The 23,862-nt window shown below is 42.1% G+C and overlaps 1 protein-coding gene across 2 annotated transcripts in view; it reads right to left on the reverse strand.

Moving 5' to 3' along the window:
• Positions 1 to 19,555, reverse strand: part of LOC126262463 (1-acylglycerol-3-phosphate O-acyltransferase ABHD5) — a 107,192-nt gene extending 87,637 nt beyond the window's left edge. The window contains exons 1-5 of one of the 2 annotated variants that reach the window (XM_049959118.1): positions 19,501 to 19,555; positions 19,318 to 19,406; positions 19,055 to 19,131; positions 18,709 to 18,915; positions 17,322 to 17,496 (exon numbers count right to left, since the gene is read on the reverse strand). In XM_049959118.1, coding sequence (XP_049815075.1) covers positions 17,322 to 17,496; positions 18,709 to 18,915; positions 19,055 to 19,131; positions 19,318 to 19,358 — 500 coding nt within the window. In that variant the 5' untranslated portion in view covers positions 19,359 to 19,406; positions 19,501 to 19,555. Of the gene's footprint in view, positions 1 to 17,321; positions 17,497 to 18,708; positions 18,916 to 19,054; positions 19,132 to 19,215; positions 19,277 to 19,317; positions 19,407 to 19,500 lie in introns of those variants that run through there. The other variant, XM_049959119.1, reaches the window with a different exon arrangement.
• Positions 19,556 to 23,862: the final 4,307 nt, after the last annotated feature.

Consider the following 23,862-nt stretch of genomic DNA (forward strand, 5'->3'; position numbering starts at 1 on the left):
AAACAGCTTCATACATCTTATTACTATACAAATGAGTAAATCTGTTATATATTTGATTTTAAACATGTAAAACAGCTGAAGACACAAAATCCTAATTATGCTGGGTGTCACTAGCTTCAAATTATGCACTGGATGAGTATAGTCTGGGAAATTGCATTTCATTGTAAGCAAAACTAGTTTTTCATGCATCTCAATGTTTATGATGTCATATCTCCCAAAACACAAAAATATAATTTTGCAAGTACATTCAGTGGTATGTGTGGATAATGACTGCAAAATGTGTTACAGAGTTAGCAGCAAAGAAGTAATATATGAAAATATTGTTTCTGATGGTTAAGTTTGACTGCAAGGATAGTGAAAATGTAGTAAGTAATAAACCTTTCCCCTTTCATTGTTTTGTGGAGGATTTTAGCAAGAAAAGTTTCAAAAACATTTGAAATCATGCGTTAAGTTCGAAAAGACTGCTATATGTTTCAGCTTTAGGCCAAAGGCCTTCTTCTGAAGTAGAAAACACACACACACACAGAGCCAATGGTCACTGTGGCCAAACTGAGCTGTAACTGCGCCCAATGGGACCAGCAATCCGGTGGTGGGGGTTCGAAGGAAACATGGGGAAGAGAGGGGGTGGATAGCAGGTCGGTTGGGGAAAGGTGTATAGTACTGTTTGTGGGAGCATGCAGGGACATGGTGTTGACAGGAAGGGCTGCTAGGTGCAGTCGGGAAGCTGGAAGGGAGAGGGGCAAAGGAGAGAAGTAGAGAAGGGAAAAGGGTGTGTTGGTGAAATAGCAGGCAGCGTTGTGATGGAGTGGGAGCAGAGTAGGGGTTGGGTAAGTAGAGGACTCAGACCAGCAAAGGTTGAGGCCAGGGGGTACAGGAACATATGCTATATTGCAGGGAGAGTTCCCACCTGTGCAATTCAGAAAAGTTGGTGTTGGTAGGAAGGATCCAGAGGACACAGACTCAAATTTGTCACATTTTCATTTCAAAGTTCTGATTTTATCCATAACACACAATTTAAAAGCTCAGACATTAAAGAAGATCTGTAAACTGCGACTTTCAGCTCTGTTTCCTATCGATTTTAATACTTAATAATTTGAATAACTGTTTTTTATTGTTCACCCTGTGTGTTCTTTATAACGGTGCAATAATGCCTGGTGCAGTGCAGAATTTCTTGTAATGTGTTTTATTTAAGTTTAGTGAGAGTATATTTGCAGAGAACCACTTTCTAATTTTCAAGAAAATTTTATTTAATTTACAAATTTTGAAGTTCTTCAATAGCTTTGATTATGAGTCAGAAAAAAGAACTATTTCTGATTCTTGGACACATGATGCAACCATATGTCAAATTAACAATTACTGATACATCTATTCAGAAAGAAAGAGAAAGAAAATGAATATTAATTTTAGACAGAAGAAGACATCCTAAATAACAGCTCCCAATCATCATTGAATCTAGCTTCGTGCTGATAAATGAAAGTCAGTTAGTGAATTTCACATGCCATGGATCACTTGCACGATAAATAGCAATGATACGAAAAGAGTCATTTTAAATTAACATCACAAATTAATTTGTAAATATGCATACGTGAATTAGTAATTCCTACCCACCACCTTGCCAAAGCAAGGTTGGTACCTCATAAAACAACCATGAAAGCACATAGTCACCTCAAACCTCATCGATGAATGAGCAACACCGATGAAGCCGCATGCAGAAACATTTCGCTTTGCTGCCACGACTATTCTTCTACTTACAGCCCAGCACAGCAAAGCTCAGCCTAGTCCGTGACCATCAACTAAGGTGACAGCATCGTCTTCCAGTAGGCCAGCTGTGTGACCAATGTTTAATCCAGAACTCTATGTGATAGTTACTGTTAAACATACTCTGAGTGAGACTTGTATTTTTTTCTGTGTCAAGTGACATGTTAAGGTTCACAGACAGCCATTAAATACTCATGACATTCCTGTGGAAATAATTTGTAACAAAGTTAAGTAATTCTTCTTAACTACATTATAATACAGTGAACTATCAATAATATTAAGAAAAGGATAGATTGCTACTCACCATAAAGGTGACATGTAGAATTGCAGACGGGCGCAACTACAAGACTGTTATAACTACTAAAAGATTGTTTTAACTGTTACGCACTTATCTTTTGGCTGAAGTCTTCTTCAGAAACGAAAACACACACGCGCACACACACATTCACACAAGCAAGTACACCTTGTGCATACATGACTGCTCTCTCCCACAGCTGCGGCCAGAATGCAATGGTGTGTTCAGCACAATTAGCACTCTGAAATTCGATGGGGTGGGGGCTGAAGAAGGGTAGCAGGAAATGGTGGGAGGAGAAAGGGGGAGAGGGATAGCAAGGTATGGGTGCGAGGAGAAGAGTAAGTGCTGCCTCACAGAATTTTCATGGACTAGACAGTTGCCAGCAAGGCTGCCTGGCATTGCAGCAGGGTCGGGGGGGGGGGGGGGGTCAATGGGAAGTGGAAAAGGACAGCAAAAGAGGGGGAAAAAGACTTGTGGTACTGGGTGAGATGGAGCACAATGAGCACAGAGGATGTGAATTGGGAGGAGTGACAGGACAATGGGGACACAAACTTTTGGGTTAGGGTGAGTGCAGCAGATTAACTTATGGTGAGACAGGGATGATTTCAGGTGCGGAAAATGTGTCATAAGGATAGCTCCCATCTGTGCAGTTCAGAAAAGCTAGTAGCGGTGGAGAGGATCCAAATGTCCGGATAGTGAAGACGCCACTGAAATCAAGCATGTTAATTCAGTTACATGTTGTGCCAAAGGGTGGTCAAATTTGCTCTTGGCCACAGTCCAGCAGTGGTCGTAAATCCCAGTAGAGAGCTGTGTGGTAGTAAGACTAACATAAGAAGCTGCACAAGGATTACAGTAGAGCTGGTATATGACTTGGCTCCTTTCACATGTGGTGTGTCCTCTGACAGGTTAGGATAAACCTGTGAGAGGAATGGAATAGGAAGTGCAGGGTGGGTGGATTGGGCAAATCTTGCACCTGGGTCTTCCACAGCGATATGATCCCTGTGGCAAGGTGTTGGGAATGAGAGTGGCATAGGAATGGATACTACTGGAGGCTGGGTGTGCAACGTAACACCACTTTAGGAGGGATGGGAAAGATCACTGGTAGGAAGTCACTTGTTCCAGGGCATAATGGTAGATAATCAAAGCCCTGACATAGGATGTGATTCAGTTGTTCCAGACTGGGGTGGCATTGGGTAACAGATGGGGTGCTCTTTTGTAGTTGGTTCTTGGGGCTGGTGGGAGGATTGGTGAGTGGGCACGGTTAATCTGTTTGCGGGCAAGATCTGGGGATAGTGCTTGTCTGTGAAGGCCTCTGTGAGGCTTTCAGCATATTGGGTAAGGGAGTTGTTCTCACGGCAGATACGCCATCCCCAACTGGCTAACCTGTATGGGAAGAATTTTTTTTATGTTGAAGGTATGGCAGCTGACGAAATGCAGGTACTGTTGGTGGTTGTTTGGTTTAATATGGACAGAGTCGCGGATGGAGCCATCAGAGAGGAAGAGGTCAATGTACAGGAAGGAGGAATGCTGGGTTGAGGAGCACCAGGTGAAGCACATGGGAGAGAAGGTGTTCTATGAAATGATAATTAAATCAAGACCCTAAGCTGTCGACAGGCATTGATACACATCAATGTGGACTGTTGAAAACGTGTGCCCCGACCAGGACTCGAATCCAGGATCTCCTGCTTACATGGCAGATGCTCTATCCATCTGAGCCACCGAGGGCACAGAGGATAGTGCGACTGCAGGGATTTATCCCTTGCACACTCCACGGGAGACCTGCGCTCCCATCTTAATGGCCACACACTACATTCGTAGTGCCCCTATCCATTACACTCATTGCTCGTGGCAGACAATCTTACCGAGTCCTGTAAGAGTTCGGGCAATGCATGTGCATCCAGCACAGAAGAAGTAGTTCAATGGTATCTGTTCTTATGGACATGTCCAAAAGAACAGATACCATCTTCATACAGTTAAGGCTAACCGGCCATTGACCATCTTCTGTGCAGATGCACATCCATTGCCCAAACTCTTATGGTACTCGGTAAGATTGTTTGCCGTGAGTAATGAGTGTAATGGGCAGGGGCACTACGAATGTAGCGTGTGGACATTAAGTTGGGAATGTGGGTCTCACGGGGAGTGTGCAAGGGAGAAATCCCTGCATTTGCACTATCCTCTGTGCCCTGGGTGGCTCAGATGGATGGAGCATCTGTCATGTAAGCAGAAGATCTCGGGTTCAAGTCCCGGTCAGAGCACACATTTTCAACTGTCCCCATTGATGTATATCAACGCCTGCAACAGCTTAGGGTCTTGATTTAATTATCATTTCATGCTAAGAGAGCAGCGTGGTCACTGACGGTATCTGTTCTTTCGGACATGTCTGAAAGAACAGATACCATCTTCATATAGAAGGTGTTCAGGTTGTGAAAGGATGAGGACAGGGTATTTTCGCATCGAGTCCAGACCATGAATATATTGTCAATGATCTTGAAACAGACAAGGGGTTTGGAGTTTTGGGAGGCTGGGAAGGTTTCCTCTAGATTAGCCATAAACATGTTGGCACAGGAGGGTGCCATGCAGGTGACCATGGCTGCCGCGGACCTGTTTGTGTACCTTCCCTTCAAAGGAGAAGTAGTAGTGGATTAAGATAAAGTTAATAAGGTGTACCAGGAATGAGGTAGTGGGTTTGGAGTCTGAGGGATGTTGGGAGAGATAGTGTTCAATAGGGGCAAGACCATGGGCATGATGGATGTTCACGTATAGCGAAGTGGTATCAACAATGAAGAGCAGAGATCCACGAGGTAAAAGGGTGGAGATGGTGGAGAGTCTCTTTGATGGGAAGCTAGGTTTTGGGCAATTAGTTGGAAGTGTTTGTCAATGAGGCCCGAAATTCTTTCAGAGGATACAACAACCAGCTACAATGGGACATCCAGGATTTTGGGGTTTGTTGATTTTGGGAAGCATGTAGAAGGAGAGTGTGTGGGGTATTACAGGGGGAGGTGAGAAATGGAGTCAGGGTAAATGTCTTAGAAAGGGCATAGTCACCGCCAAGGAATTCCATGTGCTCAAGCAACCCATGCACAGTGACAACTGGGTACACCACAAGAGCTGGTGGAGTTATAAGTAAGGCAGCCAGTATAATATTACCAGCAGAACTGAAGATGGCCAGAAGACTCTGCGCTGAAATATTGTGGTAGCACTTTACTGACATCCAGCAGTTCACCCAAAATTTTATGGAACAAATTAAAAATGTTACATTACAACAGGATGTGTCCAAACTCCGGTACCCTACATTGCAACAGCTAAGAGTTTGAAGGCAGTAAGTCAAATAACCAAATGGTGCTTAGCGACAACCTAACACATTTTTGCCATAATTCTGCTACATTCTGCCCTCAAAAGAAGACAAGAAAAGGCTCCCACCATCTGACAAATAATGTCTCTTGAAAAAAAAGTAGTAATCTTATTTCAGATACAGGTCAGTTAAAGAATCAGCCAAAAGTTTCTTGACATTCGCAAGGAGGAGCTTCAGAAAACTATGGTAAAGACAAATACAGCAGCTTATCTTTCCCAGTCACTCTGTATCCTATTAGAATTTCCAGTTTTCTGAACTATCATGTGGTTGACTACTTCCACAGAACTCTTTTAGTACAGTATATAGTATCTTGTTTCCATGTAAACAGCAGAACTCGTAGATTCTCAGACTGTAAGTTTTTCAACTTTAGGACAAACATCACAGCTGGCAAGCTTTTGTACTCAGGTGGCAGCAAACAAGCAGCTCTAGATCGAACTAGTAGTTTGCAGTTTATTTCATTAGACCCAACAATTTTGGGCACAGCAAAGGCTGCTATTTTACTTCACAACCAGTCAAAAATTTAATAAACGTCACCCTCCCACTGCTCATATGGAGGGATATGGTAAAACACAGTATGACAACTTAATCTGTACTTTCAATGCCACAGTTTCTCTGAGTAGGATTACTACCTACTGATTCTGACACCAATTTTAATTCATGCAGCCTCAACAAATACATTCAGAAACAGTTTTTGACACCACAGTGGACACGCTAAAAGTTTCTGAAATGACTTGAAATAGACACCTTGGCAACATGACATTTTGCAAAATAGGAATAATGCTCTGTTCATGCTTGATTGCGTTTCCTGGTGTGCTAATCATTTCTCATTTCTGCAGCCTATGCCAGCATAAAGATTCACTGAAGTATTAGCTTACCGAATGGTAGAAACATAAACTATCCAGGTTGTTCACTTGCTCCCGTCAGCAGGTAATACTGTTGGGTCATTCCGTGTCAGTCAAATCAACACACTGATTAAGTTTGGCATGCTCAGATTTTGATGAAACTAGAAGTACGCAGTGTCCCTACATAGTTATGAATGAAAACCAAGGCTTAATAAATTTTTAAGCCCTGACTTTTCAAATTTTTATTAAAAATTGCAAAGCACTGGAGTAGTACACTGCCATTTTCTCTCAAACCAGATGAGATACACACTTGCAAATTGTGTCATATTAAAGCTCTTTAAGATGGCCTTTCATTTGGCATGAAACATGATAGGGTAAGAGAGTTAATTTTTTAAAAATTTAAGTACATTTTAAATTTCTAAAAACGCCATATTTTTAAAATTTGAAAAAAAAAAAATTATAAAATTTCCCTGCACTAGACTCTTACACCTCTGAAAGTTTCATTCTGGCATCATCATGGGATCAAATGTTGCAAATTTTTCAGGTCCCATGTGTTGCGCGAAAAATGGTTTTCATAGAGGTTCTACATTAAGAAATCACCAAATTAATTTCAAAACATTTACTTCCAACATGACACTTATGAACAGCTGTGTATATCACAATTTCTTATAAACTGGAATTAACTGTAAAGGCTCTGTTGGTTTTGATCCTGTCATTTTCAGGCAAGATGCATATTTGGCCTGTTGCAGTCAATGGGTTCATTCTCCTGGATATGGATGGAACTATGGGAGGCACCAACTTGGACACAGAAAGTACGGAGTGCCAGGAAGTTTTGGAAAAAATCGGGAGCGGGCCCTGGAGACCCGACTCATACAATGTGGCAAGGATATGATGTCAACAGGTTGTGTCATATGCTTTACACAAGTCAAAAAGACGGCAACCAGCTGTTGGCATCTGGAAAAGGCTGTTCGGATGGCAGACTCGAGGGACACAAGATTATCAGTGGTAGAGCGACCCTGGCGGAAGCTGCCCTGACATGGAGACAGTAGGCCAACTGACTCCAGGACCCAACCCAACTGCCGACACGCCATACGTTCCAGCAGCTTACAAAGAATGTTGGTGAGGCTGATGGGCCAATAGCTATCCACATCAAGCAGTTTTTTACCGGGTTTGAGCACTGGTATGGTGGTACTCTCCCACCATTGGGATGGAAAGATGTCATCACACCAGATCCGGTTGAAGATGATGAGGATATGTAGCTTGTAGTCAGATGAGAGATGTTTAATCATATGGCTGTGAATCCGATCAGGACCAGGAGCTGTGTTGGGGCAATGTGCAAGGGCACTGAGGAGCTCCCACTCTGTAAATGGGGTGTTATTTTGCAACTGACTGGCTGTTTACTATTTCTACAAGAAGATGTATTCAACATTTGTTTGAGAACGTGATAAACCAACAAAGGAGTATATGCATACTTCATGCCAGTATTACTTTCTATAATAAAATATTTTACTATTACATTACCTATTTATATTCTTAACAACCCAATATAAACTATGCCATTAGTTTTGTATGTTGCCAATGGTAAGAGTCAGACTAATACTACAAAAATGAACCACAAAGAGGTATGACCAAGATTAATACATATTTTTGGGCTACTGCGACCCCTGTACATCTAGAAAAACAGGAAGGTAACAATCACCACCCCAACACAGAAACTTTTACATTCCACGTTATATATATATATATATCGCTGGCAGGTCGATAGACACACAAACACACACACACAAAATTCAAGCTTTCGCAACAAACTGTTGCCTCATCAGGAAAGAGGGGAAGGAGAGGGAAAGACGAAAGGATGTGGGTTTTAAGGGAGAAGGTAAGGAGTCATTCCAATCCCCGAAGCGGAAAGACTTACCCTAGGGGGGAAAAAAGGACAGGTATACACTCGCACACACGCACATATCCATCCACACATATACAGACACAAGCAGACATATCATGATATGTCTGCTTGTGTCTGTATATGTGTGGATGGATATGTGCGTGTGTGCGAGTGTATACCTGTCCTTTTTTCCCCCTAGGGTAAGTCTTTCCGCTCCCGGGATTGGAATGACTCCTTACACTCTCCCTTAAAACCCACATCCTTTCGTCTTTCCCTCTCCTTCCCCTCTTTCCTGATGAGGCAACAGTTTGTTGCGAAAGCTTGAATTTTGTGTGTGTGTTTGTGTTTGTTTGTGTGTCTATCGACCTGCCAGCGCTTTCGTTCGGTAAGTCACATCATCTTTGTTTTTACATATATTTTTCCAACGTGGAATGTTTCCCTATATATATATATATATATATATATATATATATATATATATATATATATATATAGGGAAACATTCCACGTGGGAAAAATATATCTAAAAACAAAGATGATGTGACTTACCAAACGAAAGCGCTGGCACGTCGATAGACACACAAACAAACACAAACATACAAACAAAATTCAAGCTTTCGCAACAAACTGTTGCCTCATCAGGAAAGAGGGAAGGAGAAGGAAAGACGAAAGGATGTGAGTTTTAAGGGAGAGGGTAAGGAGTCATTCCAATCCCGGGAGCGGAAAGACTTACCTTAGGGGGAAAAAAGGACGGGTATACACTCGCGCGCACACACACATATCCATCCACACATATACAGACACAAGCAGACCTCTCCCGGGATTGGAATGACTCCTTACCCTCTCCCTTAAAACCCACATCCTTTCGTCTTTCCTTCTCCTTCCCTCTTTCCTGATGAGGCAACAGTTTGTTGCGAAAGCTTGAATTTTGTGTATATGTTTGTGTTTGTTTGTGTGTCTATCGACGTGCCAGCGCTTTCGTTTGGTAAGTCACATCATCTTTGTTTTATATATATATATATATATATATATATATATATATATATATATATATATATATATATATATGGTTATAACAGAGGGAAACATTCCACGTAGGAAAAATATATCTAAAAACAAAGATGATGTGACTTACCAAATGAAAGTGCTGGCAGGTCGACAGACACACAAACGAACACAAACATACACACAAAATTCAAGCTTTCGCAACAAACTGTTGCCTCGTCAGGAAAGAGGGAAGGAGAGGGAAAGACGAAAGGATGTGGGTTTTAAGGGAGAAGGTAAGGAGTCATTCCAATCCCGGGAGCGGAAAGGCTTACCTTAGGGGGAAAAAAGGACGGGTATACACTCGCGCGCGCGCGCACACACACACACATATCCATCCACACATATACAGACACCTCACAAGCAGACATCACGTGCACAGCACATGTCTGCTTGTGTCTGTATATGTGTGGATGGATATGTGTGTGTGTGTGCGCGCGAGTGTATACCCGTCCTTTTTTCCCCCTAAGGTAAGTCTTTCCGCTCCCGGGATTGGAATGACTCCTTACCTTCTCCCTTAAAACCCACATCCTTTCGTCTTTCCCTCTCCTTCCCTCTTTCCTGATGAGGCAACAGTTTGTTGCGAAAGCTTGAATTTTGTGTGTATGTTTATGTTCGTTTGTGTGTCTGTCGACCTGCCAGCAATAAACACTTATCACCTTCACAGTGATCTTCAGCACACAAATACATTTCTTGAATTGGTGATTCATTGCTGGGAATTTTTATAGTCATCTGCAGCGATAACTGATAGTTCATACCTAGTTATTTTATTCTTGCTTGCCCCCATCTGTTCCACCAAAGTGATGACTGGCTCACTGAGATGGCTGTAAAAAACAACTGGGGTCACACGCGCCCAAGTCAAAACAATAGAACACGAAGACAGAAAGGAGTTAAAAAAACAACTTTACATCAGTCCCAACGGACATAACGGAAGACAGCTAAAACCAGTCATGTGGAAAATGGGCTAAAAAAAGAAACCATACAGACTCAGAGGTCTAAAACTAAAAATTAAATGGCCATCGCCATATTGCTTTGATTGATAAAAAGTAAAATGTGGTTAACAGCCTGCACGTCATTTGCTAAAATGGCCAATAAATCAGACTGCAAACCCAAGCGGCAATGTAAACGGTTAGAAAATTGGCAGTCCATCAGGATGTGGCAGACACTTAAAACTTGGGCGTAATGTGTACAAAGTGGTGGGGTAGCGCCACTTATCAAATGACATTGGCTAAAAAGGCAGTGCCCAATACGCAGCCTACTTAAAATGAGCTAATCCCAGTGGGAGGCCGAGAGGAGGTCATCCAAGCCACTGGGAAAGGCTTAATAAGCCAGACCTTATTCCCGTGAAGAGGCGATGTCAAAGGGACACCACCTCCTGACAGATGGCAACACAAAGATCATCGGAGGGAATATAGTAACTTGCGGGCACTAAGGTATGGGCAGTGCACAGCACACATAGACTTTGAAGGGTGATGAGTGAGTCTGAGCACAGGGCACTATTGAAAAGGTTGTGTCGCCAGATGTACTCCATGGCCTGATACAGGATGAAGAGCTCGACTGTAAGTACTGAGCAGTGTTCCGGAAGCCAATATCGAAAGACACGGGTGCCCATGACGAAGGCAAACCCGACCCCACAGTCAGTCTGAGAGCCATCAGTGTGTACGAAGGTACGTACTATCTCGAAGTTTCATGTGAAGGTCATGAACCTGAAGGCAATAGACTGAGGCTGGAGTAGTGTCCTTAGGAAGCAAACGAAGCCAACTTTGTGAAGGGTTCACACCCATCGGGAAAGGTGCAGATAGTGTGAAGTTAAGCGGCCTTAGCAAGTGCCGAAAGCGGACTCCAGGAGGTAACAGAAAAGAGCGACGCGCCCCATACTGGTGATCAAAGGAATTATCAAAGAAGGAGGCAAAGGATGGGTGGGCACACATGGCTGACAAATGGCATGCATACCTGCTGAGAAGAAAGTCACAGCGGTAGGACAGTGGAAGTTCAGCAGCTTCAGCATACAGACTCTCAACCGGACTAGTGTAAAAGGCACCCGTGGCCAAACAGATGCCACAACGGTGGATAGTGTTGAGACGGCATAAGATGGATGGACATGCTGACACATAAACTAAGCACTTGTAGTACAAACAGAGGCAGGTGGTTCAATCGGTATCCTAGGAAGTACCATTGAGGACACACAGGACGCTGAGGAACTGCGCACAGCGGGCTGCCAGGTAAGACCCATGGGGGGACCAAGAGTTTCCTATCAAGTATGAGCCCCAGGAATTTCTTAGTTTCAGTGAACAGAAGGGCCCAAGAAGTAAAGATGGTGGGAGAAACCAATTGTGTCACCAGAAATTCATACAGACAGTTTTGTCAGTGTAAAAGGGAAAGCCACTGTCGATGCTCCAGGAGTAAAGATGATCAAGACAGCACTGAAGACACTGCTCAGTGAGCCAGGTCACAGAGAACAGCAACAGATGGCGAAATTGTCAACAAAAAGGGAGCTGGAGATGCCCGATGGGAGACAGGCCATTATAGGGTTAATGGCAATAGCAAAGAGGACGATACTCAGGATGGAACCCTGAGGCACACCGCTTTCCTGGATAAAGGTGACCGACAAGGCAGAACCCAGATGCACCTTGAAAACTCTGTCTGTTAAAAATGCCTGAAGCAGGGCAGACGGCCACGGAAGCCCCATGTGTAAAGAGTACAGAGGATACCAGCTCTCCAGCATGTGTTGTAGGCCTTCTCCAAATCAAAAAACATGGCCACAGTCTGGAATTTCCTCAGAAAACCATTCATGACATGGGTGGACAAAGTAACGAGACGGCCAATACAGTACGCCACACTCGAAATCCACACTGTGCATTCGTCAGTAAATTGCGAGACTCGAGCCACCATAGCAGCCACGCATGAATCATACGTTCCATCACCTTACAAACGCAGCCGATAAGAGAGATGGAGCAGCAGTTAGAAGGAAGGTTTTTCTTCTTATCGGGTGTAGGTATGGGTATGACGGTGGCTCCATGCCAGCATCCGAGAAATGTGCTCTCTGCCTAAATGCGGTTGAACGAATTAAGCAGAAACTGCTTGTCCGCAAAAGAAAGGTGCTGCAACATCTGAATGTGGATGGCGTCTGGTGCTGGGGCAGAGGATCGGGATGAAGTGAGAGCGAGATCTAGCTCCCTCATAATAAAGGCGGCATTGTAGCACTCACAATTCAGAGAAGAGAAGGGAATCGTGCGAGCCTCCTCCGCTCGTTTCCAGTGGAGGAAGGCAGGGTGAAAGTGGAAAGAATTCGAAACTCCTACAAAATGGCAGCCTACGGTGTTGGATATAGCAATAGGGTCCACGAGGACATCGTCTGCTACTGTCAGGCCAGAAATTGGCGAATGGTTCTTGGTCCCAGAGAGCTGTCGGAGGTTGGCTCACACGACGGAATAGGGGATGGAACTGTTGAAATAACTAGTGAATGAAATCCAGCTAGCTTGTTTGCTGTCTCGAAGAATGTGATGACACTTTGGATGGATCTGTTTATAATGAATGCAGTTCATCATCATAGGATGAACGTTAAAATGCGGAGAGCACATCTCCGAGCCTGAACTGTGTCATGGCATGCCTCAGTCCACCAAGGGACTGGGATACGACGTGGTAAAGAGGAAGAGCAAGGAATGGAACATCCTGCAGCCGTAAGGACAAAGTTTGTGAGATATTTCACCTGGTCATCACAACTCACGAAATCTTGTACTTCAAAGGTCGCCATGCAGGAGTAAAGCCACCAGTCAGCATTAGTAAGTTGCCATTTGGGCGTGCATGCAGGTGGGGTAGGAGTCAGCAATCCAAATAGAGAATGTGACTAACAGTATGACCTCCTTTTTGTTTGACCTCAACTGACAAGCTTTATTTCAGTGAAGTGATACTGTCTCCCATGGGCTTGATGTTATTTGGCGTCAGGATCATAACCATGGCATGCTAAATTGTCACTAGTAACAATCATAGGAAACAATTCTGGGTCAGTTTTATATCGTTATTTCAAAGTTCATACTCGGCATTCCTTTTTCTGGGGTCAGAATGAGAGGTAGAAATTTGGGAATGATCATTCTTACTCCCAAATCTGTTAAATTTTGCTGTACTAAGTTCCAAGACAATCTAATCAACTGTGCTGTATATTCAACAGTCTGTTATCAGCCTTCGAGCAAAAATACATGAATTTTCACAACATTTTTATATGTTTGGGTAGCTGACGTGTATTCAGAACAAGTTTTGTTATCAACTGATGTGTTGCCATTACTGAAACTAGAAACGAATTCATACATTTTAATTTTTCCTATAGTGTCTTTTCTGTAAAAGGTTTTCACATCGCAAGTTACTTTGGGTTTTTTCCCCCAAGCAGAAAGCAAGTTCAAAACAGCTGCTCACCCAACTTGTATACAATATTCTGGTCTCCCTGTGCCACACACACTCCCAACCTCTTGATGCATACGTGTAGGTCACATCCATGGTGAAGACACACTCTTGGTGAGCATGCCACCCAATATGACGTCTTTCATTTCAATGACTGCTTCACAGCCTATGCCATCTCGATCCATTCTGCCACCTCCAGCTTTTCTGAACTGCACAGGTGGGAATGCCCCCACAATACATCCTACATCCCCATAACCCTCCTGGCCTCAACCTTCGTTACTCATTGTCCTTACCCATCTAGCTCCTTCCCTGTTCACAGTCCAGGACTACATAGCCCTCTGTTCCACCAACAGGCCCAATCTTTTTACTTCTCTCCTTTTCCATTAGCCCCCACCCTCCATCTAACCTGCATGCTCCCAGCAGCACTTAACTGTCCCCCCCCACCCCCCCCCCCCCAAATCACATCCTCCTCCTTACCCTCACCTGCTTGCTCTCCCATAATGACTGCTGCTCGCAGTCTCGCTCCAGCTGCCAGAGACTGTGGTCTTGTGTGTGTGTGTTCTATTTTCGACAAAGGCCTTGTTGGCTGAAAGCTAACTTTCTGACAGTCTTTTTGCAGTGTCTTTCTGCAACTCATCTTCGCTATATGGTGAGCAGGAACTATCCTTTTCACTGTATGGTTACATTCGGTCAAGTTGGTTTGGCTGTTGCAACTTAATGCATCTACTATGTTGTGAGTTGTAATTCCATTCCCAAATTGTCTACAAAACTGCATGTTATTCACTTACATTCCCAACCATAAAAAATTACTACAGAGGCAAAAAAATTCACATTGGACAGACAAAGCATTCCAGATGAGATATGAGCTGTACTGAATTCATAAGGAGTTGTGTAATACGTCTTTATGGATAAAAATGCACACCACACAAACTGCACCCACGGTGGCACTTTTCTGGGAACTTTAGGTTGGTTTTGACATTAAAGGGACTGAAACACAAGGTTATCAGTCCCTTTTTCATTAGTCACACAGGTATCAGATTAAAACCATAACCCACAAGAATACTATCAGCCAAAATCCAGGAAAGAAACAAAATGTGTAAAGCTGTGTGTGCAACAATACTGAAGTAAAAAAATGAAAATACAAAGCAGAACTGAACACATTAACTAAAAGGGAAAAGTGACAGAAGGCTTTAAAACAACATTGCAGACGGCCTGGCTGATTGCGAGAATAAAATGACAAGCCGGCCACTCTCCAACACACTAAAAGCTCCAGCCTAAAAACACAAGGCAAGAGAAACATAGATGGTGAAAAGACGAACACCAAATTGAGCAGACGGCACCAGAGGGAATGAGGAAGATTTGGCCAGATGCCCACCCTCAGACTGAGCAATAACTGCCCCTCCCTCTCAAATAAAACTTACACTAGATCAGCCATTGGGGTATTGTCACCTAACAACCATAGGTAGTGTGTAAGGAAGGTTAAAAGTCCACCTAAGGGTGGCTAAATCTGGACAATCTAACAAGATGTGGACCACTGTCAGACGTACACCACTACAACACTGAGGTAGGTCCTCGCAACATAGCAGGTGACCACGATTCAGCCAAGTACAGCTAATGTGGAACAGGTAAAAGACAATGGAGTCTTTGCGAGAGGCTTGCATGGAGAACCTCCACACATTTGGCGACTCCCTTACCATAAGTAATTTATTCTGCACATTCAGGAAACACCATTCTGTATTCCAGAAACCTAACACTTTGTGGCGTAATACCGATTGAAGATCAGATTCCAGTAGGCTGATCTCTGGACCCAGTTTACAAGTAGCCTCTTTGTCTAGCCTGTTGGGATTCCTGTGTGTCTCACAATCCATACAAAGACCACTGACTGTCCATGTTGTTCGAGGATGTAAGCAGACTCTTGGAGGGCCATAACCAACGGATGGCGAGAGTAGCACTGGTCAAGAGTTCGTAAGGCGACCAAGGAGTCACTACAAATGAGTAAGGATTCCTCGGCACAGGAACAGATATGCTGAAGAGTGCGAGAGATAGCTACCAGCTCTGCAGTGAAAACACTACAGCCATATGGCAAGGAGCACTGTTGAGCATGTCCAGCAAGAGCATCAACTGTTGACCAATCTGTGTAAACTATCTCTGAACCTCAGGTCATGTCAAGAATAGACAGGAACAGGCAGTGAAGGGCTGCAGAATGTACTGAGTCATTTGGGACTTGTGAGAGGTCCAGATGAATCTGTCATTGAGGTATACTCCATGGAGGTGTACATGAGTGAATCAGGAGGACAGGTGGTAGAGGGAAAGACTTGAGCTTAGTGAGAAGGCACCAGACATGGAATGCAATTGTAATCTCCGATCTGGGCCACTGTTTCAGGAGATGAATCACCATGTTAGGGAAAATGAGACAGTAGTCCGGATGTTTACGCATGCTGCAAATATGTGCAATATAATTTGCAGGCATATTTTTCTGCCTGATCCGCAATGGAGGAACCCCAGCTTTCATGAGTAGGCTTTTCACAGTGCTCGTTCAGAAAGCTCCCATCGCAAGTCAAACTCCACAGTGAAGTACAGGGACCAGCATCTGCAACGCTGAGGGTGATGCTGAACTATACACCAGGCTCCCATAATCATGATGGGACTGAGCAAGTGCTTCGTACAGATGCAACAGTGTACGGCGGTGTGCTCACTAACCAGCGTGACTCGGGCATCAGAGAATGTAAACGTGCTGCCAGTACTTTTGCTTAAGCTGACGAAGATGGGGAAACCAAGTTAAATGGGTGTTGAAAACCAGTCGTAAAAAGCAATAAGAGCCCATGACATTAAGGCTATGGTCATCAACAAAAAGTTGTGCATGCGGGTGAACTGTACGATGGTGACAGTCTTGGGGGCTGAAAACTGAAAGCCATGGGTGAGGGCCCATGACTGCACCGTTTGTACAGTTCCTTGTGGTCAACATTCAGCCACACCAATAGTAGATGCGTAAAAGGAAATACAAGGAAACTTTTGTGTAGCCACTCGTACATAAAGGCTTGATGTTATTATCTTTTACACTTCAATAATCAAGTTCAGCCATGACACACATAAAAACTAGTGGTCAGGAAATTTACGCCTCCACTTCCGTTTATCGCGCCGTAGCCACATAATGCTGGTGATGAAACTGTTTCCACTGAAGTGATTTGTACCTTTACCTTTGAGTTGAGAGCCACACCATGAACATGACTTAGCGACTTTGGTTAAAAAAAATTAGTAGTGTTGGACAGTGCAGAACAAATTCTGTATCTGCCATAGGGGGGCATTTACTGTCAAGTAGATAAGAACCTCACAATAAGAATACAAATTTGAAACGGTCTATAATAAACTATACACCAAAACACAGCCAGAAGAAATATGTAATATTCGACTACAAATTGTCGTGATAAGTTCAAATGGCTCTGAGCACTATGGGACTTAACTTCTGAGGTCATCAGTCCCCTAGAACTTAGAACTACTTAAACCTAACTAACGTAAGGACATCACAAACATCCATGTCCGAGGCAGGATTTGAACCTGCGACCGTAATGGTAGCGTGGTTCCACACTGTAGCGCCTAGAACCGCTTGGCCATCCCGGCCGGCGTTGTGATAAGTACTTTATTTTCAAATAGAAATAGGAAAGAGAGCCTGAAAATCAATACAATAGCTTAAGTCATAAATTAATTGTTTTATATTGCCAATCATCTTAATGGAGTTTGAAAAACGAACTCTACCTGTTTGGATAGGTCAGTGAATATGATGCAGCAAGGAACCCGCCCATGCTGTGTCCAAGTAAAATCATTTTTTCCAGTTTCATTTCACGACGCCACTCCTCCACAGAACGAACAAACTGCTGCTCTGCTTCCAATGCATCTGAACTAAAATTTGGTCTCGAACTCCTGCCAAAGCCTGCATCATAACACATTTAATCAAATCCAGTTCCATTACTGCCATGAAACAATTCTATAACCAAGATCTTTTTAACGTACTTCAGCACAGTATTCAGTAACATCAAAAGAAACAAGATACGGTTAAATTTATATTTATTATTCTCATGACTTTTAATAGAATAAACAGCAGATCTAAACAAAGAAGGCTCTTTCTGTGGCTTCCCTATTGTTTCCAACAAATATATTTTGTGTGTGTGTGTGTGTTTTATTGTTGTTGACGAAGGCCTTAATGGCCGAAGGCTACAAATTGTGAGTGTCTTTTTGTCGTGGCTACCTGTGACTCAGCATCCCCACTATATGGTAAGTAGCAACTTTCCTTTTCATAATATTGTCAACATCTACTTACTTATTTTATTTTGACTGTCAATGTATTCCAAGTCATACTGGTATATTCTTTTGTGATTGGACAGATAAAAAAATCTTTTTACAAGCGGCAGCACAACAGACATATAAAATGTATTACAATTTGCAAGCTGCCATTGCCAGTGGCTCCTTCTACTGGTTGAAGGGTTGAAAGGGAAGGAAGAGGGATGAAGGAAAAGAACTGGTGAGGTTTAGGAAAAGGGAGTTCGAAAAACTCACCCAAAACCCTGGGGCTCACTGCATACTTTATTTTTTTATTGTCTGGAGATATGTTGGATGGAGTCACACACTTGAAAGTAGAAATGAATGGGAGGAACGTTGACAAGAATAAGTCGTTGCTTTGAACCTGTTCCAATAACATCATTTTCTTTTTTTAAATTATAGGCTATTATGGATTACCTATAGCAATGTGTAAGTATATTTTGATTAATCCTGCAGAGTTATGCACTTTGATGTTGGATATAAATGAAAGTTTGTGCAAAATAATAATTTTTATCTGTTCAAAGTGTTGTTTTTATTTAGCTGCAAAATTATTTGTATGTTTTGTTTAAATCCATACGGTGTGGCACACTATAGTCTTAATATCATTGTGCTGTATGGTGCAAAGACAAACAAAAATATTACTACCACATCATTGCCTGAGAGGCTTTAATATCAACAGACAAATCAAATACTGGAAGAAATATGTGATCCATTGTGCAGTAGCTGGACTGGTCAGAGGAGTGGTGAGTACTTTTCACCATATTGCACTGCACTGTTTGATTCAGTGTAACCTTACTTATCATGTAAGGACACCACAACTACTAACCCAATAAATCAATTGCATAAACTGGTCTCGTTCTCGCCAAAGCATCCAGATTAAGACACCACAAAGCCACTCCAGCAGCAAGGCCATGAAGTAAAACAATTGGCGTTCGTGGAGAATCTTCGTTTAGTGAAATGGTCCATATCTTGTCTGACGACCCTACAACCGGGCCTATATCTACATACCATCCCCGATATGTTGTCTTTAAATCTGGAACAATGATTAAAACGTATGAGTTACTCACATTGTTGTCAATTACATCAATCACTACACGAAAACCAAGCAAGCATGTGAACTGTACCCCAAAAGCACACAGTAACACCACTATCCCGATCAACAAGATACTTACAACTCAATATTTTGCGTTCAATAGTGCGAAGCATATCCGCCGAAGCAGGACACCACTGCAACCACTCCCACGGCCAGCTGCATTATACATTAAAAGTGAAACTTTTATAGTTTTACTCTTCGTAATAAAATATGATGCGATATACACAGTGACTGACTCACTTTAACCTAAAGTTAAGAGGAAGTGGATTTTATCTCACCCAATCACGTCAAATGCGCTCCGACGCAAAATAATAATTATGGTTATAAAAATGAACTATTAACCTGTATCGGCTTTTCACAGTTGCTATCTCATTATCTGCCATATCTCATTTGTAAAGTTGAAAGATGATGACAGCTTCACTGAAATGCTGCTATAAAGTGGAATGTTCTTCAATCAATTATTCCTGCACACAGGCTATGGCTGGGAACACAATAACACTCTCAGTAATATACAATACTAGCAACCTGTACCATCACTGCACTTCTTGCATGACAACAAAAACATTACACAACTACATTCGAAACATCATCGCTACTGCCAAAGATAACATAGCAACTACACGAAGATATACCACAAGAACATCTGACCAAGTAAATGATTCACGTTTGCCACAATGCAACGGACAAAAGTGGAACGTGAAAACTTTTCACAGTGAATTTCAAATGGCGACACCCAACTGGCCATAAACGGAACGGAATGAGACGATGACACAAGTGGACGTCAACGCCAAGGTTTCCTACGAAAAAGGTTTTGCTTTGACGGTGGCGCTGTCTACTAACATCGTAGCCTGTTTTCACAACACTAATTTTGGTTGACTGGATTTTTTATTTGGTCTTGTAGTTTACATATGTTACAGGTAGTGTAGGCCTACTGGTAATATAGGCCAAATCAAATGAAAGAATACAGTATTAACACAGTATTACATGAAAATGTTGGAACTCCTTCCACCAGTTATAGCAGATCTTGAATTAATAACACCATTATTCTGTGAAGCATATTACCGTCTATTTTATACTTTTATTTATCTTTATTCATCCAAGGATCATCCCACGATGATATGGGCTTTGTTAAGGTTTGTTGTGATTTGAGCTTGAAATGAAAACGTGGTTCCGGTTTTAAACTAAATAATAAACTTTTATGAGTTCACAATACGCAAGGAACACGATTAGACTCAAAACGAAAAATAACACGACAGAGCACATATATAAAAGCGTTCATAGCTAGGACGCCAAAGATGAATGTTTCAGCAGAGGCACTGATTTTAAATGAAATTTAAAGCAAATACAAATCCAATCAACAAGACAAAAAATAGTACACAGCATATATGGCGTGCTTCAAGAGAACAGACCTGACAGAGAGCGGGCAAATTAACGTGACCGGTAAATGCACAGTTGGCAGGGCATGCTGTAGGGCAAATGCCGAGCACTGGAGGGGAAGTGCCTTCCTAGACTGAAGCCTATACTCACATTTTTTGTGAACATGGATGGTGACCATTCAAAAAGATCTACTATAACATCTGTCTTTGTTAGTACAAAGCAAGAATTCCGCTGAAAATGTAATAAAGCAGCGACATATTCTCGCCTAACTTCTTAACCGTTTGTAATTTTTAGATAGGCATAATGGGTGGCACATTTCGAGCGTAACCTAGATTTTTATTGTTTCGATATTTAAATTTGCTTGTTTTGTCGGAAAACAGCGGGGTTTACATAATGTCACCTAATTAACATGTTGTGCAGATGCAGTCGCGAGAGGATTCTGAAACACTCCTTTATTAAGTTTGTTAAGTGATGAACAGAGAAAAAGTAACGTCAATAGCTTACGAAAAAGCACACCCTCAGTACAAACATAAATGTGTAATTCTTCACTTATGTTCCTCCAAAACACAGAATATTTCTTGTTTCACCAGGTATCGATGACTCTTAAAAATTACATTCTTTCACCAAAAAGTCTGTAGTCAGTGGAACAACATGGTAGATAATGAAGTTGTGCATAATAAATACATGGCAAAATATTCTCCTCTTTTCATTCCATCATTTGCCAAAAGCTCATTTAGATACCTCAAACCGTTTATGAAATATGAGGAACGGAGACTGGTGACAGAAACAGACCTCCAGCCACGCCTAAAGAATAATTCAGTTCCATGTGCAGCAACATATAATGTAATATGCACCAAAGGCAAAATCATAGTGACCCCTATTTTTCATCACAAACTTTTTTGCATTTCGCGTAGTGTCTTACTGAAATTCAAATATCGCAATAACTAAGACCATAAACAAAAGATGGGCATGTCACCATGAATCTGACACATAAATCTATAAGCAATGCAAGAAAGAAATTATTTTACCAAATAGTTTCTGTGAAACTGCTAGTGAAAAATTGCAGAGCATGTGACTCGATTCTGTCATGACAGCAAGTAGCCAATCGGCTGAAAGTGGAGAAATATTACCAGCCTCCCCTTCAGAACAAGGGAATGAACTCGCCCAGTGCTTTGGACAAAAACTGATCATTTCACATTGGCCACCATATTCTTCACAGACTCCAGCCTATGAGGATAGGACAGGTGTTTGGCCACGGCCTAAATTAAGGGACCATTCCAGCAATTGCCAAATGATCCAGAAAAACCCAAATCAGAGAAGCTCCACCCTCTCGAATATAAAATCATCGTCCTAACAGGTGCACCACTTCATTCGGTAATGCTCTATTGTAAAATGTTCTTTCATTTAACCACAATTTATTTCAGGTAAGTTGCTAAATAAAACATAGTTTCTGTTGGTTATCACTGTTAGCATTCAACCGTGATTCTTATACATATATTTTAACAACGCGTTTCAAGAGACAATGCTCTCATCATCAGGTTGTAAAGTCTATGTCATGAAATTAAACGGACTAAAAAGACAAAATACCATCACAAATAGTTGGGAAGTCCATAGAGTAAAACAGAATTACAAGTATATTGGACTGTGGGTCCTCGTCTTACATTGAAGTTGTTGACACAAGTCGATGGCCGTCCCATAGCTACCAAGTATGCTGTCGGGAGCTGTTGTGGACTGACGTGCCTAGGTGTTGTGGCATGGTTACAGCCGTGTGCTTGACGGTAACGCTTTGCTATTGGGCGCCTTATTTCCTTATTGCATTGGTCTGCCATTGTTAGCCTCTCGTAACTCATCAAGTTGTGTCAACAACTTCAATGTAAGACGAGGACCCACAGTCCAATATACTTTTAATTCTGTTTTACTCTATGGACTTCCCAACATTTTTGTGATGGTATTTTTTGTCTTTTTAGTCTGTCTAATTTCGCGACATAGACTTTACAACCTGATGATGAGAGCATTGTCTCTTGAAACGCGTTGTTAAAATATATGTATAAGAATTGCAGTTGAATGCTAATAGTGATAACCAGTATAACGACAACTGCTACCTCGACTCCATAATGGATTATATTAAATAGTTTCTGTTTTCTGCCCATACAATGAGGACACCTGCTGATGACTCCTGAACTGCTTCCAGTCACTTGCAATGTAAAACATAGTTCCACTCTTCTCGCCTAGTCACATTAATACACCCACCGACGACTCTCAGACTCAAAAGATGCTGCTATGCTCCCTGCCTAAATTTCAGACTCCACAGTCGACTGTCCACCTGAAAAAATAGGCCAACATACATTACTCTCAAGCATTATACATCCTGACATATGATCCTTGTGGAAGCAGTGCTCGCTCACAATGTTGCAGAATTTAAAAGTTTTCCAAGTATTTATTTCACGGACGTAAATTGTATTTATTTCAGTTTACATGTTAGTAATCGCGTAATGATAATGCAGTCTGTGTTGGAAAAAGGGATACATTTAACCGTTTCGAATGTTTCGAGCAGTAGGAAATTGTTACCAAGAATTGGATCGCTTGCAACCAATCAGTCAGTTTACTTTCTCGTTCTGTGAGTGAGTACTTTGGCATACTTACTTATTCACTTCTTGGCTGGCCGGAGTGGCCGTGCGGTTCTAGGCGCTACAGTCTGGAGCTGAGCGACCGCTACGGTCGCAGGTTCGAATACTGCCTCGGGCATGGATGTATGTGATATCCTTAGGTTAGTTAGGTTTAATTAGTTCTAAGTTCTAGGCGACTGATGACCTCAGAAGTTAAGTCGCATAGTGCTCAGAGCCGTTTGAACCGTTTTTTTATTCACTTCTTGCTGTTTTTTGTGTGCACAATTGTACTGTGTGTCCTGCCTTTCGATGCAGGTTAGCTTAGAGGTTAAGGAAAGATGAGCAGCAAAATTAAAAACTATTTACTTGTTCTCCTCCATCCAAATAGTTAAAACTTGCCAATAAATCTTCTGCAAGTGAAAAGTAAGAAATTTCGAAGTTTCGAGCAGACAACTAAAGTGAAAATGTAAACCTGAACCCTGAACCCACAGTAAAAATACAGTGAACGAACTTGTGTATAACAGCAAGTCAAATGAACGCCCATAATGTTGGCCTTTGGATCAAGAAATCACATTTTGTGATGTAAATGACAGTTTAATGGTTTGAAACAAAAAACTTGGTTGCAAAATTTGCAAAGAAGTAAGTAATTTGGCAGTAGAAAGAAATAAACAAGGCATGAACATTGTACAGCATTGGACTACCATATCTACGTTATCTTTATGTGATTAAAGAAAGAAAGAAACGGTTCTGTAGGTCAAAAACCAAACCCACATATACTTCGAGACATTTATTTAGTTAGCTTACAGTCCGACATAATAGCTCGAAGGAAAACAAAGAATAAACACCCCACTCTCAAAATCAGTTACTCTTCCAAGGAATAAACAATGCACATCACTGGTTGGTC

The sequence above is a fragment of the Schistocerca nitens genome, chromosome 6 (assembly GCF_023898315.1).
Source record: "Schistocerca nitens isolate TAMUIC-IGC-003100 chromosome 6, iqSchNite1.1, whole genome shotgun sequence".
In the NCBI taxonomy this organism is placed as follows: domain Eukaryota; kingdom Metazoa; phylum Arthropoda; class Insecta; order Orthoptera; family Acrididae; genus Schistocerca; species Schistocerca nitens.